The following is a 14,090-nucleotide window of genomic DNA, read 5'->3' as shown; positions in this document are numbered from 1 at the left end:
GAAGCACCTATGAGGATCCTCAGTGAATGTCTGACACAGGCAAATGCCCCCATCTCCTTTACACTTACACTCCCATCTAGGGCATTGGAAAACACCCGCTTCGGACAGGTGTAATTCTGAGACTGAAAATGGGGAAGGGAGAAAGGGTGCTTAAGGTACCAAGCCCAGCATTAACCCAGGCTCCAAGGGCCACACATGAGGGAGAAGTAGCACATTTGCAGTCAGTTTCCGGGAGGTGTTGGCACTGTTGAAAAGGACTGGGAGATAGAGAGAAAAGGGTGAGCTGGGTCCTCTCCCAGACAGTATGACTGTCAGGTGGCAGAGCCTGCAACTGGGGAACAATCACTCCATAGTTATCTATTTGACACCTGTTTTAAGTCCAAATCTTTGCTGGGGGCCATGGAGTTATAAAGGTATACCACCCCAGAGTTTACGGTTTGGTGGAGACAGTAAATCACCCGACTCTATCCCAGGATACAGTATCGGCAGGTGACATGGGCACCAGAATACAGGCCTGAGTTGTTTTCGTCCATTTTTCTCAGCTCAGGTCTGGCCCTGTCCAAACATGGAGCAGAGACTCTTAGCTGGTGTCTTCAAAGACAGTGTATGTCCAGGCATGTGTGCACCACAGCAAAGGTGTGCCCTCCTATGACTGGAGCCAGGGGTCCCCATTATCTTCTCCTGCCTCGCCATCCCCCGAGGCTGCCAAGTACTTGTGGGGAAAAATCCCACTACCTTGGGGCTTGATGCCCCTGAAGTCTGCGGCCTTCCTGTGGGCCCTGGGCGGGCTCAGCAAAGGACACGCCTCCATCAGCACACACTCCAGTCACATTTTGGCCCCATCCTGAGATTTCCATCAATTCGTCTCCTTTTTTAAAATCTGAGTTGCTTCAAAGACTTTTTTTAGGGTTCCCAGCTACAAGAGCATTCAGAATGAAAGTCTTCTGGGAAGAGCAGACAGTTGCTAGTATTTCTGTGTGAGGGAACAATTCTGGCTCATTCCCATTTCCCTCATTTATTCTGTCACGAAGTACTGACGCCGAATACTCGGGTCACCCCAGCTTGGAGCCCAGTCCTCATCTTTGGCACTCTAGAGCCCGAGTGCCGAACTAGCCCTGGGGAAAGCAAAGGAAGTGCTGACCTGTCTCCATATCTTTTATCTAAATCACTTGGTTCAAACAGGTAAATGTGACATCCCTAGCTCATAAATTTTTAATTATCAAGCATGAAACCTCCCCTCTTCAGCCTCCCCTCCACTACGGATTCTTTCCTGTGGCCTCAGCAGTGAGGCACCCTCTGAACACAGGTCCCCTTGCTGTGCTCCAGACCACACTTTCTTCCAAACATGGCTCTGATAGTTCTTCTCTTTTTCTTCTCTGAATTTTATTAACATGCTTATGTTTGTCCCACCTTTAAATAAAACAAAGTCTCCTTTTACTCTATCTCCCCTGCTTACGGCAACTGGCCTCCCTTCCCATCCAGAGCTGCTTTTTTTTGAGACAACACGATCTTGCTCTGGTCACCTAAGCTGGAGTGTAGTGGTGCAATCATAGCTCACTGCAACCTCAACTTCCTGGGCTCAGGTGATGCTCCTGCATAGCTAGGACTACAGGCATGCGTCACCACATATGCCCAGCTAGTTGTTTTTATTTTTGTAGAGACAGGGTCTCACTATATTGCCCAGGCTGGTCTCAAATTCTTGGGCTCAAGCGATGCTCCTATGTCAGCCTCCCAAAATGCTAAAAATACAGGTGTAAGCTACTGTACCTGGCCCAGAACTGCTTCCTAAACACCTTTAGCACTCACTGCCCCCACCACTGCTGCCCCTCCCATCTGCCCTGAACCTGTTGCCTCACGTGTTACAAAGGGCTTCACTGTTTACCCAGTGTCTGAGCCAGAAGCCTGGGGGACATGCTAGCTACCTCCCTCTCCCCTGAGGGCTCTCATCAAACCAGGGACTGGATCTCAGTGGTTCCCGAAACTCTCCCGAGCTCTGGTCCCATCAACCTGCCCTTCTCAGCTCTCCTGAGGGTTGGGGTGAGCCTGGCTGCTCTTCCTGCCTCCAGTCTCACACCTTCTGGTGTGTCCAGATCACGAAGCAGCTATGGCGATGTTGAAAGCACCTCCCAGGTCCTATCAGGCACCCTGTGATCTGGCTCCTGTTCATTTTTCTCTATGGGCCTCACTGACTTTAGCCACACCAAGCCACTTGATGTGTCCCTAGCTGTGCCTACCTCACACTCCCAGACAGACAGGGAGGCAGAAGGGTCCCAGCAGAAGCAGCAAACACTTTTTCACCTTTTAGACTCAGTTCAAGCATCTCCACAAAATTCTCCCTCCTGGATCCCCAGCTGGAACACCGCTGTCTTCCTCTGTGCTCCTATTATTCCTTGTACAGGCTTCCAGCTCAATGCCCTTAAACCACTACTGACCTACTTGACTTCCACATGTGCAAGCTCTTTACAAAAATGTACAAGCCCTAAAGACAACTGGCCCCATCAGCCTCGGGATACAGGGAGCAGAGGGAGAAGTTCTGAAACCAGAGGAGGCATCATTCTAAGGAAGTAAGAAACACACTTACTTCAGAATGATCACGCGATGAAACTTGAAGCAAGCTGAAATCTTTGTCTCTCTGGAGGAAAGAGTTAACAACATGGAAAAGCGGGGAGACTGGAATAAACCTAAGGGGCTGGACTCAAAGCATCAGTGTGAATTCATGATTTTTAATATCTATTTATGTCAGGTATCTCTACCCTATCTTGTTTCTATAAACTGCCTGGTGAGAGCCTAGAGGCAATGACATTCCGGTAACAATAAGCACATCTGGCACCTAGATCTAGGTTTCTAAATACCGTTCTCTGGTCGGGCACTTTGGGAGGCTGAGGTGGGTGGATCCCTTGAGGTCAGGAGTTTGAGACCAGCCTGGCCAACATGGTGAAACCCCCATCTCTACCAAAAATTAACTAGGTGTGGTGGTGGGTGCCTGTAATCCCAGCTACTTGGGAGACTGAGGCAGGAGAATCACTTGAACCCAGTAGGTAGAGGTTGCGCCATTGCACTCCAGCCTGGGTGACAAGAGCAAGACTCCATCTCAATAATAATAATCAAATCAAATAAAAATAAATACCATTCTCTATTATAAGGAACCAAGACTCCCTGGAGAAATGGCTGATTCCAGTCAGCCTCCTTTTCCATGTTGTTAAATCCTTCCTGCAGAGAGGGCTGGGGCAGGGAACATTCCAGATGAGCCTGGAACATCTTGTTAAACCAGAAGGTAAGAAAGTGCTGAAAAATGATGGGGACAAGCTAAAAACACACAAGAGGCTGATATAAATCTGGGACAATTTGAGAACCAAGATAAAATCAAAGCAAGGGGCTGCAACTTTGAGTAAAATAGGAATCACTGTATCCATACTGATAAACAAGTGAATAACAGAAATGGTGAGAAGGATGTCTTCTTTATAAGCGGAATGCCAGCCGATACATGTGGAAGGCATTATGGAGTCAGGAAATCATGCCGGTCAATCACGACAGTAATAACTCGGACAAGACTCACCAACTGGTACTAAATAGTGAATGAGAAACAAAGTACTTACATGTCGCAAAGTCTCTCCCCACAAATTACTTGTTAATTACAAAGGGAAAACCATAAAGTTAAAATGAAATCTGGCAGACATCAACCCAACCAGGTGAACAGAGTTAACATTACTAGGAGCAACTGACATGATATGCGGATCCCGCTGCCCGGAGGATGCCTCGCTCTGTGATTTTCCTGCCCAGAATGCAGAAGCCTGATCTAGTCATGCGGAACCATCACACAAATGCAAATTGAGGAACCTTCGACAAAACAGCCTGTAGTCTTGAAAACTGTCATGGTAATGAAGGACAAAGAAAGGCTGAGGAATCTGCAGTACTGAGAGAGACACGTTTACAAGCAAATGTAACAATGATCCTGCACCAGGAAAAAGAATAGCCACGAGGGACATTATTGGGCTGACAACATTTAAACGTGAACCACGGGTTAGATAACAGTATGAAATCACTGTCCAACTTCCTGATTTTCATAATATTACTTAAAACAATACTTACAGATTCCTAAAAGATTTCCCTCCTTCTCTTAGAATAGAATGTTCCGTTCTTAGGGAGATGCATACCATTTTGGGGCATAATGGGGTACCTTGCAAATTACTCTCAAAGGATTAAAACGACATGAAATACAGATAAGGCAAATAGGATAAATTGTAAACACTTGGTAAATCTGGATAAAAGATATACAGGAGTTCTTTGTGATAGTCCTGCAACTTTTCTGTAAATCTGAAATTGTATTAAAAACTTGAAAGTTACCAACAAAACACATCAACCCCAACCAAGAATCCAACAAGAAGGGATGAATGGAAATTATGGTACAGTCACCCTACGGAAGCCTTCGAATCACACGGCTTTACAAACCAACTTTGCGAAGCTATATAACAACGTGGAAATACGCTTTTAACATGTACAATGTTGAATGTCAAAAGCAGGATACAAAATACTTTATGTGTATATTATTACCACTATGTATAAAGCAAGCATATAATAAAGATGGGAAGGATACTGAGGGGTAGAGAGTGACTTTTTCCAAAAAATTCACCTATTAAAATCCTTGCAGCACTGGCCCTTCGTCTGGTGCTGAGTCCCTCCACAGGAAATCAGCTTGTTTACTTCACTTCCTTGCCTCAGGCTAGCTTGCCCCAAATCTTAGACCCCCACTAAAGAGAACTGATAGAGCAGGACCTGGGGCCCCTGTGGCAGAAGCGTCTTTGGGCTGGAGGTGGCAAGGCTCCCACAGTGGCAGTCAGCGGCTCCAGCTCACAGAGGAGCTTCAAAGTCCACTCTGATGAGTACAGCTTGAGCAGCTGTGGACATAGCTAAGGGGGAAGCCCAGCCTTGACTGACCTGAGACTCTGGCCTCCCCTAGCCAGACTGGCAGAGATCTGTGTGAACACCCTTTGGCTGTGCCTGGGGGTTCCTGCTGGCAGGCTACCTCCTGGGCACAGACAGTAGAGCTTCTTTGAACCTCCTATGGCTCAGCAGCTCAGAGTCCAGAAGAAGGGATGGCTAGATCATCCTATCTAGAGGCAGAGGGCATGGCTTTCATGTCTATGGAGATAAAGCATCAAGTCCTTATCAGCCCTTCACACCTTCACACAGTCTACTGAGAACGTGTTTTGATGGGTGACAAAAATAGGTTTATATATAAGACTTGCCATCAGAGGGCAAGACTCAGAGAGCCCTGAGCAGCTTAGGGAAACAGGAGGAATAAAAGAGAAAGGCTCCTGCTTGACAATGGGGATACCAAAAAAAGAGAAAGAGAGAAAGAAAGTCTCTGCCTCCTTTGCAGGAGAATAGGTTTACTCCTCTTATTTTAAGAGATGTTTTTAAAACTCCTTCCCTTAAGAAGTGGGAATATGAAGCAGATTGAGATCCTCAGAACAGGTAGCTGAGGTAGGCAGAGAGAAAGAAACCCCATTTCTAGAGGGAAGCAGCAGCACAAACTTGTGAACGGTAGAGAAAACCTTACTGTGCCTGGGCACCTTCTTGGTTAGGAGAATTCCAGACCTGATTCCCAACTGTCCCCAGCCTAAGCAAGAAGCACCACCATTCTGAGTCATGTGACCTGATTTCAAAATATTTTATTACATAACCTTTCATGGCACCATCAGGAGTAACAGAAAACGTTATTCCCAGTTCCTAAACCACATCCTGAAAAATATACATTTGTATTTATATATTTATATCAATACTCCACCCCATCCCATAATTCTGCCACCTATTGTAGGTCTTTTGCTTAAAGCAGGAAACTATTCTCTTAGGTAAGAAAATATATATGGAAGCTAAATGAAATAATGGTCAGAGTAACTGGGGACAGTGGTTGTGGGGACAAGACGAAGGGGTTAAGTCCAGCCTAGGCAGGATGCAGGATGGGGGTCCATCAAGGTGGAGGAGGACAGTGTATAAAAAGGCAGCGTCACACAAGTGGGCTGTGGGGTCCTTGGTCCATTAGGAGATGGCCTTTGCCTCAGGAAGGAAGGCTTCCCAGTATTTTGCCAGCTGCAAAGAAGTAGGGATGGTAAGCAAGTGCCCCCACCTAGTGGCAGAGCCTGAGCCAGCCTGGGAGGAAGCAAGCACAATGTCCTGGTGCTCCCCAAGTGCCTCCGCCCCACAAAGGCAGGCTCCCAGCAGCTGTACTCACCACATGACCCTCACACCTCCCTCTCACCAGGGGAAGCAGCAGTTCCTGAGCCCCAAGTGCAAGGCCAGTCTCTGAAGACAGTCTTGGCTCCAGCCCAAAGGGAGCACCCCTGTGGTGGCCACAGCTTTCCTGGCTCAGTTAGCTCCTCACAGTGGGGCCATTGTTTCACAAACTGATGAGGCCTCAGCCTCAGGAGGGCCAGGTGGTACCATGGGGTGGCTGCTGGAAGGCTAAGCAGTTACAGGGAGATGGAGTTTGTCCTCAAAAGCTAACTCACCTCAGAATGAGGGCAGCAGCGCCAGGCCCTCCTGCTTAATAAAAGACCCTGTTGGATGCTCCATGTCAGAGCAGCAGGGGTTATTTTCAATGATCGACTATAGGAGGGCCCAGCAGCCCCTCAGAAGCAGGGCCTGCACATCTTGTCTCAGAAGCCCCAAGGCGGCAGCCAGCCTTTGGAGCGGGCAGTGGAGGATGAAGGTCAGGCACAACTTACATACCTGCTGCTGTGAGTAAAGCAGTGTCTCAAGGTACTTGATCACATGGTTCTTGAAGTCCTTGGATTTCTCTTTCTAGGAGACAAGATTGTACACTGACTGACCAGTTTTTCCTTTCCCTTTTGATGAGTTGCCGGTGTTTATTGCTGACCAAGGCCAAACATAGTTTGAGAAAGTAGAAGCAGCAGGGGGAATAGCTGTAATTTCCAGCCAAAGAGGCTCTGCCAAGGCCTTGAAAGGCTTTGCTGGAAGGCAGGAGATGGGAAGTGGAGGAGAAAGGACGGGGCCGAAGGTATGTGGCAGCTGCAAGCTTTGTGTCTAATTGCTCTGGTTCAGTCACAAGTGTAAGTGTGCCACTGTGCCTATGAACAAGCACACCCCCCCCCGCCCAAAGAAGGCCACGCCTGCTCATGAGAATTGCCAAGTCACTGGCACCTCTATCTCCTTACCCAATAGAGTTGGACAAAACGAGCACTGCACACTAAGTGAGAAGTAGGATCTATCTCACCTCAAATCGTATCACTTCTTTTCGGACCACGGTTGAAATCCTCTCAAAGTCCCTTTCATACTGAGTCACCCGAGACTCCCACTGGGAAGAAGGAAGAAGGAAAGGATCACCTCATATTATGGCATCATTACTAAGACTTCACAGTTGGACAGCAACTTTTACATGAGTTCTTGATTGATCATTATGTGTTTCTGTCCCTGTGGATGAGGTGAGGTGTCACAGGGAATTCTGCATGTAAGTCAGAGTCCAGCAGAAGCCACTTTAGGGGCTGGCTGTGCTCCAGGCATCCGGGACCAAGCGTGGTCCTTTGAGAAAGCTCTGGTGCCCCAGCAGCCTCCAGGCTAGGCACTCACCAGCAGCGGTGAGAGGCCTGGAAAACCTGATTTAGTTCTCATGAGAAGGCAGATCTGAATCAGCTAATAAGCTTTTCAAAGACCCAGCCCGGACCCCTCCTGCAGAGATTTTTTTTTTTTTTTTTTGGGAAATGGAGTCTCACTCTGCCATCCAGGCTGGAGTACAGTGGCTCGATCTCGGCTCAATGCAACCTCCTCCTCCCGGGTTCAAGCGATTCTTGTCCCTCGGCCTCCTGAGTAGCTAGGACTAGAGGCACACGTCACTATGCCCAGCTAATTTTTTTTTGTATTTTTAGTAGATACGGGGTTTCACGATGGTGGCCAGGCTGGTCTCGAACTCCTGACCTCAAGTGATTTGCCCACCTTGGCCTCCCAAAGTGCTCAGATTACAGGTGTGAGCCAGCATGCCAGGCCAGAGATTCTGATTTGACAAGTCTGGGTAGAGTAGGAAGAGAACAGGGGGACCAGGCTTCGGGAAGGCCTGGAGTCATTCTCAGAGGCTTCCTCAGCAGCCACACCCTTTAGACTTAATCAGCACCCTCGCCTGCTGTGGGGTTCCAAGCCTCTGGGTGGGATGGGAGCTGGGTTCATTTGGAGCCAACAAAAACCCATGGCTGGGCTGCCTCAGGGAACTCACCTCAAGGATCTCATCCTTGGCCTGCTGCAGCTTATCAGGCTTGTTGGCCCACAGCAGCCGAGCCTCAGCCTCCCGCTTCTTCTGCAGTGTGGCTTGGGCATCCTGCCAGCGCTGCCATGTCTTCATGCGCTGGTCAAAGGCAGCCTGTGGGGGTGGGGTTGAGGAGGAGCACAACCAGCTCTTCAAGAGCTCTGCTGTCTCTGCCTCGGGGCAGGCTCTCCCAGCAGCTGCGCTAGGGATGGATGGAGCAAGGGCAGGTTCTGCAGCCACATGTTAGTGCCTCGCTGGGAAGTTTAATGTCTAGGAGCAAAGCCTGGGTAAGACTCCTCTCCAAGCTTCCAGGAGGCCAGTGCCATGCTGCTTCATGCTACTCCCAGGGCTGGATGGCAGGGAGCCAGTAGGTGGCCTCATGCCAGTGACCAATACTATGCCTTACAAAAGTACCTCCCTCAGATCAGACAGTTCATAAGGCTACAGACTTTCCCTGAGTGCCTGCGACGTGCCCGGGGCTAAGAATACAGTGGATGAAACCCACGGTCCCGTTTTCAATGGAATTTGTCATCTAATGGAAAAGGCCACCATTACATTCACAATTATAAATAGATACTTATAAGTACGTAGACTACTGGGAAAGCAGCAGGGTACTATAACATGAAACTAGGGTCCTAGATTAGCCTGGGAAATATGTCAGGGAAGTCCACCCTGAGGATGCAGCCCTGAAACTGACACCCAATAATGTACAAGGTTAGCTTAACACATTTTAAATCAACGCTTCAAACCACCACAGGGCAACACTGCTTCTTCCCAACCACACACTCACGTGCTCTAGGCTACCAAGGCCTCCAAGAAGCTCCCAAAGTCTGCTTGCTAGTTTTCCTTGTTTCCAGTTCCCGGACCACAATCAACATTTCCAGGGGAGGAAGCCCTTGGCCTGACTAGTCACACCCATGGATTCACTTCATATGCTGCAAGCCGCAGCCTGGGTCAAGGATCTGTGCCTGGGGCCAGCCACCCAGCAGAAGTTCCCTGAATATTTTCTTCTTTTTTCATTCTTGTCCCCCAGACTACAGTACAATGGCACGATCTCGGCTCACGGCAACCTCTGCCTACCTGGTTCAAGTGATTCTCCTGCCTCAGCCTCCCAAGTAGCTGGAATTATAGGCACTCATCATCATGCCCAGATAATTTTCGTATTTTTAGTAGAGACGGGGTTTCTCTATGTTGGCCAAGCTGGTCTCGATCTCTTGACCTCAGGTGATCCACCCCCGTCGGCCTCCCAAAGTGCTGGGATTACAGGTTTGAGCCACTGAGCCTGGCCTTCCCTAAATATTGTCTATGCCTTCTTTGTGAAGGCTTTTGCCAAACTTGAACTTTGTGGAGGGCAATGCCACCAAATTCACCTGCCCCAGCACTGTCGCTGCTGCTCCCCTGCCCATCGTAACACCTCAATGTCAAAGTATTAGGTAAAGGGCTAATATCATATCCAAGTAAGACTCAAACTCAACCCACTGGGCTAACAGTGGCCCAGCACCATGCTCAGGGAAGAACAGAAGAGAAACTTTTGCTTTTCTCTCCAATCCCACCTTAATCGTGAGGTAGGCAGGTAGAGGGTCTCTGAGAAAAGACCACTCACAGTTCTGTGCCATGAGTTCTGTGCCCAGCCCTAGCCCATGGAGCTCTAGGGTGAGGCAGGCTCACTCTGCCTGGGGCTATATCCAAGAGCTGTGCTCTCCAGAGACCCAAGCAATGCTCCTGACAGAAAGCTTCCCCCAGAGAGCACCCTTCCTGGGCTGCCTCTCCAGTCTAAGTGGCCTGACCAGTTCCAAGAATCACGTAGCAGCTTATTTTTCAAGCCTCTTATCACTCTGGAGTTAGCAGCAAACCACATAGCAGAGGGAGAGGCAATGAGCAACCTCACAGCCTCTATGAAGCAACTCCACCCTGGGGTCGGGGGAAGCGACAGCCTGGGAACAGCTCAATTCCTGACACAACCCAGACGCTCCCTACGGGAGATAAACGGGATGGGAAACGAGGAGTGGCATTGTTCTAACTCTGAGGCTCACACGTCCTGATTGCAAGCCAAGTCAGGGACGGACTTAGGCCCTTATAGTGTAGGCGCCAGGCTCCCTCTTGGTTCTTTCCTCTGTCTCACGGAGGCCACCTGAGGGCTAATACCACTGTCAAGATTCCTTAACGTTAACTGCTAGGAGTGCTCACGGGAAATCACGCTGCTTGATCATCAGGAGAAAGAGTGAGGTGCTTGATGAGGGGCAGGCTGGAATGTTATCAGTGTGGGGTGGCACAGCACAGGGAGGGCTCTGGTACAAGCTCTCTCAGCCCCCTGGCTGCACTCTTCCATGGAATGCCAAGCCAGTTCCATGTAGTTACCTGACTGCCCTCACTGGAAAGACAAGTAGAAGCCAGCAAGAACTCTTACCCAGAGCAGAGCCACCGCTTCCTGTTAAGGAGGCAAAGACCAAAGGACTGAGGAAGTCACTGCTCCAGGGGGTCAAGACAGCAGGTCTGTAAGGAACCTTGCTTCAAGAAAGGAGCACAGAGGACACTGTCTAGTTTCAACAATAAGGGACGACCTATTTGGAAATTCAAGAGTGGTCTTTTCTCCAAATGCATCTAGGAATCTCGGCTGTGGGCCTCAAAATGATTCAGTGATAACCGGCTGGCAGATGAATAGATTGTTTGGTTTATACGACACCTTTTCTCTTAAAAGTAGAAAAAGTGACACCTGTTTACAAACTAGAATGGGATGAAACTGTCTTGGGAAAGGGATGAGCAAAGGAAAGACAAATCAAATCAAGGGAAGGAGGAGGAAAGGAAACAGAAGCTTACGCGGACTATGGCCAGGAGGCGAATGTAGTCACTCAGGAGCTCGGCAAGGAGGAAGAAGTCGTTGTTGGCCTGTTCCTGGTGGAGCTGCTCAATTTTCTCTTCCACCTCAGCCAGCTGGGAGAGTGCCCGTGACAATGCCGTGTTGTCCTCGGAGCTCCCAAGCATGGCTAGACTCTTTGCAAACTGGGCTGTGTTCAGCGCTAGCTCTGGAAGGAGGAAAAGACAGCAGAGGCCTCTCTGATCTCACCAGGAAAAGGGACAAATCAGCTGACGCTGCATGGCATGTCTTAGCAATGCTGCCCACTGCATATCTGGCAACAGGGTTCTGCAATCCAGGCACTTACACCACAGTTAACTGTATTTGGAGAGTAAAGAGAATGTGGCCTGGTACAGGAGCAGGAGGGAGAGGCACCAGCTATCCTGAGTCTCACTGGGTTAGGCCTACCTGAAGGAAGCAGCTCCAATATCTCTAGGGAACCAAAGGCCAGTCATTAAATAACACAAACAGGCAAAAGGAACTATTCTTTTTTTTTGAGATGGAGTCTTGCTCTGTTGCCCAGGCTGGAGTGCAGTGGCATGATCTTGGCTCACTGTAACCTCTGCCTCTCAGGTTCAAGCGATTCTCTTGCCTCATTCTCCTAAGTAGCTGGGATTACAAGTGCACGCCACCATGCCCAGCTAGTTTTGGTATTTTTTTAGTAGAGATGCAGTTTCACTATGTTGGTGAGGCTGGTCTCAAACTCCAGACCTAGTGATCCGCCTACCTCAGCCTCCCAAAGTGCTGGGATTACAGGCGTGAGCCACCGCACTGCCAGAACTATTCTTATATTTATGTTAAAGCTCATGAATGGTAGCCTCTATGTACAGGAGGCAAGAGTGAATGTAGGTGAACACGGTAGAGTCCTGCATGTTCTAGAGCAGGCAAACTCTTTCTGTAAAGGAGCCAGATAATAAATGTTTTAAGCTTTGCAGGCTACACATAGTCTCTGCTACAGATTATTTTCTACCCCCATTCATTCCTTTAAAAATGTAAAAATCTAAATTTATAGCTTATGGCAATAGGAACCAGGGCCAGATTTGGCCCATGGGCCAGATTATAGTTTGCCAACCCTTATTTCCATTGGCTTCATGCTATGGGTCTTCTGTCTGTTTAGATTTCTAATTATCAGCATGTTTAAGGCAGAGAGGGAGAATATCAAACTGGGAAAATTTCACTAGCTCTTAAGCAAATTTCACTAAACAAAGAAGAAGGATTAGGAGACAGGTAGTTTCCCTGCATTTATGCATTGCTGGTTTGACTATGTAAGCTAAAGCATGTATGACATCATTTTGGATGTAAGCCATCAACTTGAAATCAATAGAAGCCTACATCCCTAGGTCACGCCGTGTCTGGGACGGCTTCCCTGCACGCCGCCACCCCACCCAGGTAGAAAACTACAATGCCCACAGTGTTGAATCCTGTTTTCTGCTAGGCAATGCAGAGCATAGCTTTTTTTTATCAGAACATCAAGGACCAGGTGGGCTGAGAATTTCAACTTGGATGGCTGAGTGGATTAGGAACAGCATGCCCTCCCTTCTCCAGCTCACTGGAGACAACAATTTCCCCTAGCTCCAAGTGCATTTCAGAGGTTGTTACCTTTCCTATGGTTGACTAGAGTTTCTACAACAGCATGCAGTTTCCGTAAGCGCTGTTCCTCACACTCTACCTCCTGGAGCTTCTCCTCAAACCACTGAAACACAAAAGCCCAGAGCTTTAATGAGATTACTTCTATGGGTGCACTACAGTCTTTTCTTAGCAGTTGTTTTTTAAAAAGGGGATTGAAATATCTTATTAAAAAGTCTCTAATCTCAGAAATTTTAGGACTCCTTAGGGGTTCTGACCTATAGGCCTCAGGGGAAGGTGGAGGTAAGAGGAACAGGGTTACTCACAATGTCTGATTCATTCATCTTGATGGTCATTTTGCTGACAGCGTCTGTGGCTTTACTGAACATCTTGAGGAGGCCAGCACCACTCAGTGTCTGGGTACCCACGGCACGTGGCAGCTACAAGACCAAGTAGGCAGGAATGGCAAGTTATCTGCTAGTCCTATTTTAGGTTCAGAAGAATTAGTATCCATCAGATGGCACACCCAAAACTTGCCAGACAATTATTTGAACTGTAAATTGTTTTCAAAGGCAGCCTGAGGAATCCACAACTAACATGTGCATAAAGAAAAATCAAAGAACCAGGCTAGGTGCGGTGGCTCATGCGTGTAATCCCAGCACTTTGGGAGGCCAAGGCGTGTGGATCACGAGTCAGGAGATTGAGACCATCCTGGTCAACATGGTGAAACCCCATCTCTACTAAAATACAAAAAAAAAAAAAAATTAGCTGGGCATGGTGGCACACAGCCCATAGTCCCAGCTACTTGGGAGGCTGAGGCAGGAGAATTGCTTGAACCCAGGAGGCAGAGGTTGCAGTAAGCCTAGAACTCCACTACAAGCCACTGCACTCCAGCCTGGTAACAAAGCAAGACTCCCTCTCCAAAAAAAAGAAAAAAGAAAAATCAAAGAACCATGTTAAAAAGAATCAGCAACATTTTCAGCTTTTGATATTTTATACAGAAAAAAAGTAGACTGGGGTGTTATGTGGCCAGGCAACCTCAGATTGAGATTGTCTGCCTACCCAGGAATGAAATACTTAAGTACCAAGCATACGCTCGTTAAAAGTCAAAAGTTCCTTTGTATACAACTGGGCTTAAAAGTCTTAAGACACTAAAACTGTGCTGTGTTCGCATTTTCTTCAGTAAACAAATACCAAGGACAAGAGAATTATTTATTCAGATCAAAGCTACTTTCAGGGATGACCTAGTAGCCAAGAATGCCAAATATTTAGAAAAAATTTGATTGATGTTCAGTCTTCCCAGTACTCTCTAAGGCATGGAAAGGATGCTGAAGAATCTATAGCATATACAGCACACTATGCTAAAATGTCAGATTTTAGTGTTCAGGACTCTATGGCGGTAGTTCTTTTTTTTTT

At 48.0% G+C, this 14,090-nt stretch overlaps 1 protein-coding gene across 2 annotated transcripts in view; it reads right to left on the bottom strand.

Moving 5' to 3' along the window:
• Positions 1–5,656: 5,656 nt before the first annotated feature.
• The window catches only part of SNX1 (sorting nexin 1), a 43,760-nt gene continuing 35,326 nt past the window's right edge, over positions 5,657–14,090 (bottom strand). For both annotated transcript variants that reach the window (XM_078333335.1, XM_002753217.7), the window contains exons 9-15: positions 13,001–13,114; positions 12,708–12,801; positions 11,072–11,277; positions 8,225–8,368; positions 7,235–7,315; positions 6,730–6,801; positions 5,657–6,090 (exon numbers count right to left, since the gene is read on the bottom strand). In XM_078333335.1, the coding sequence (XP_078189461.1) occupies positions 6,040–6,090; positions 6,730–6,801; positions 7,235–7,315; positions 8,225–8,368; positions 11,072–11,277; positions 12,708–12,801; positions 13,001–13,114 (762 nt within the window). In that variant the 3' untranslated portion in view covers positions 5,657–6,039. The remainder of the gene's footprint in view (positions 6,091–6,729; positions 6,802–7,234; positions 7,316–8,224; positions 8,369–11,071; positions 11,278–12,707; positions 12,802–13,000; positions 13,115–14,090) is intronic.

The sequence above is a fragment of the Callithrix jacchus genome, chromosome 8 (assembly GCF_049354715.1).
Source record: "Callithrix jacchus isolate 240 chromosome 8, calJac240_pri, whole genome shotgun sequence".
Classification (NCBI taxonomy): Eukaryota; Metazoa; Chordata; class Mammalia; order Primates; family Cebidae; genus Callithrix; species Callithrix jacchus.
Note: the sequence above shows the minus strand (reverse complement) of the source record. Positions and strands in the feature narration are given on the sequence as shown.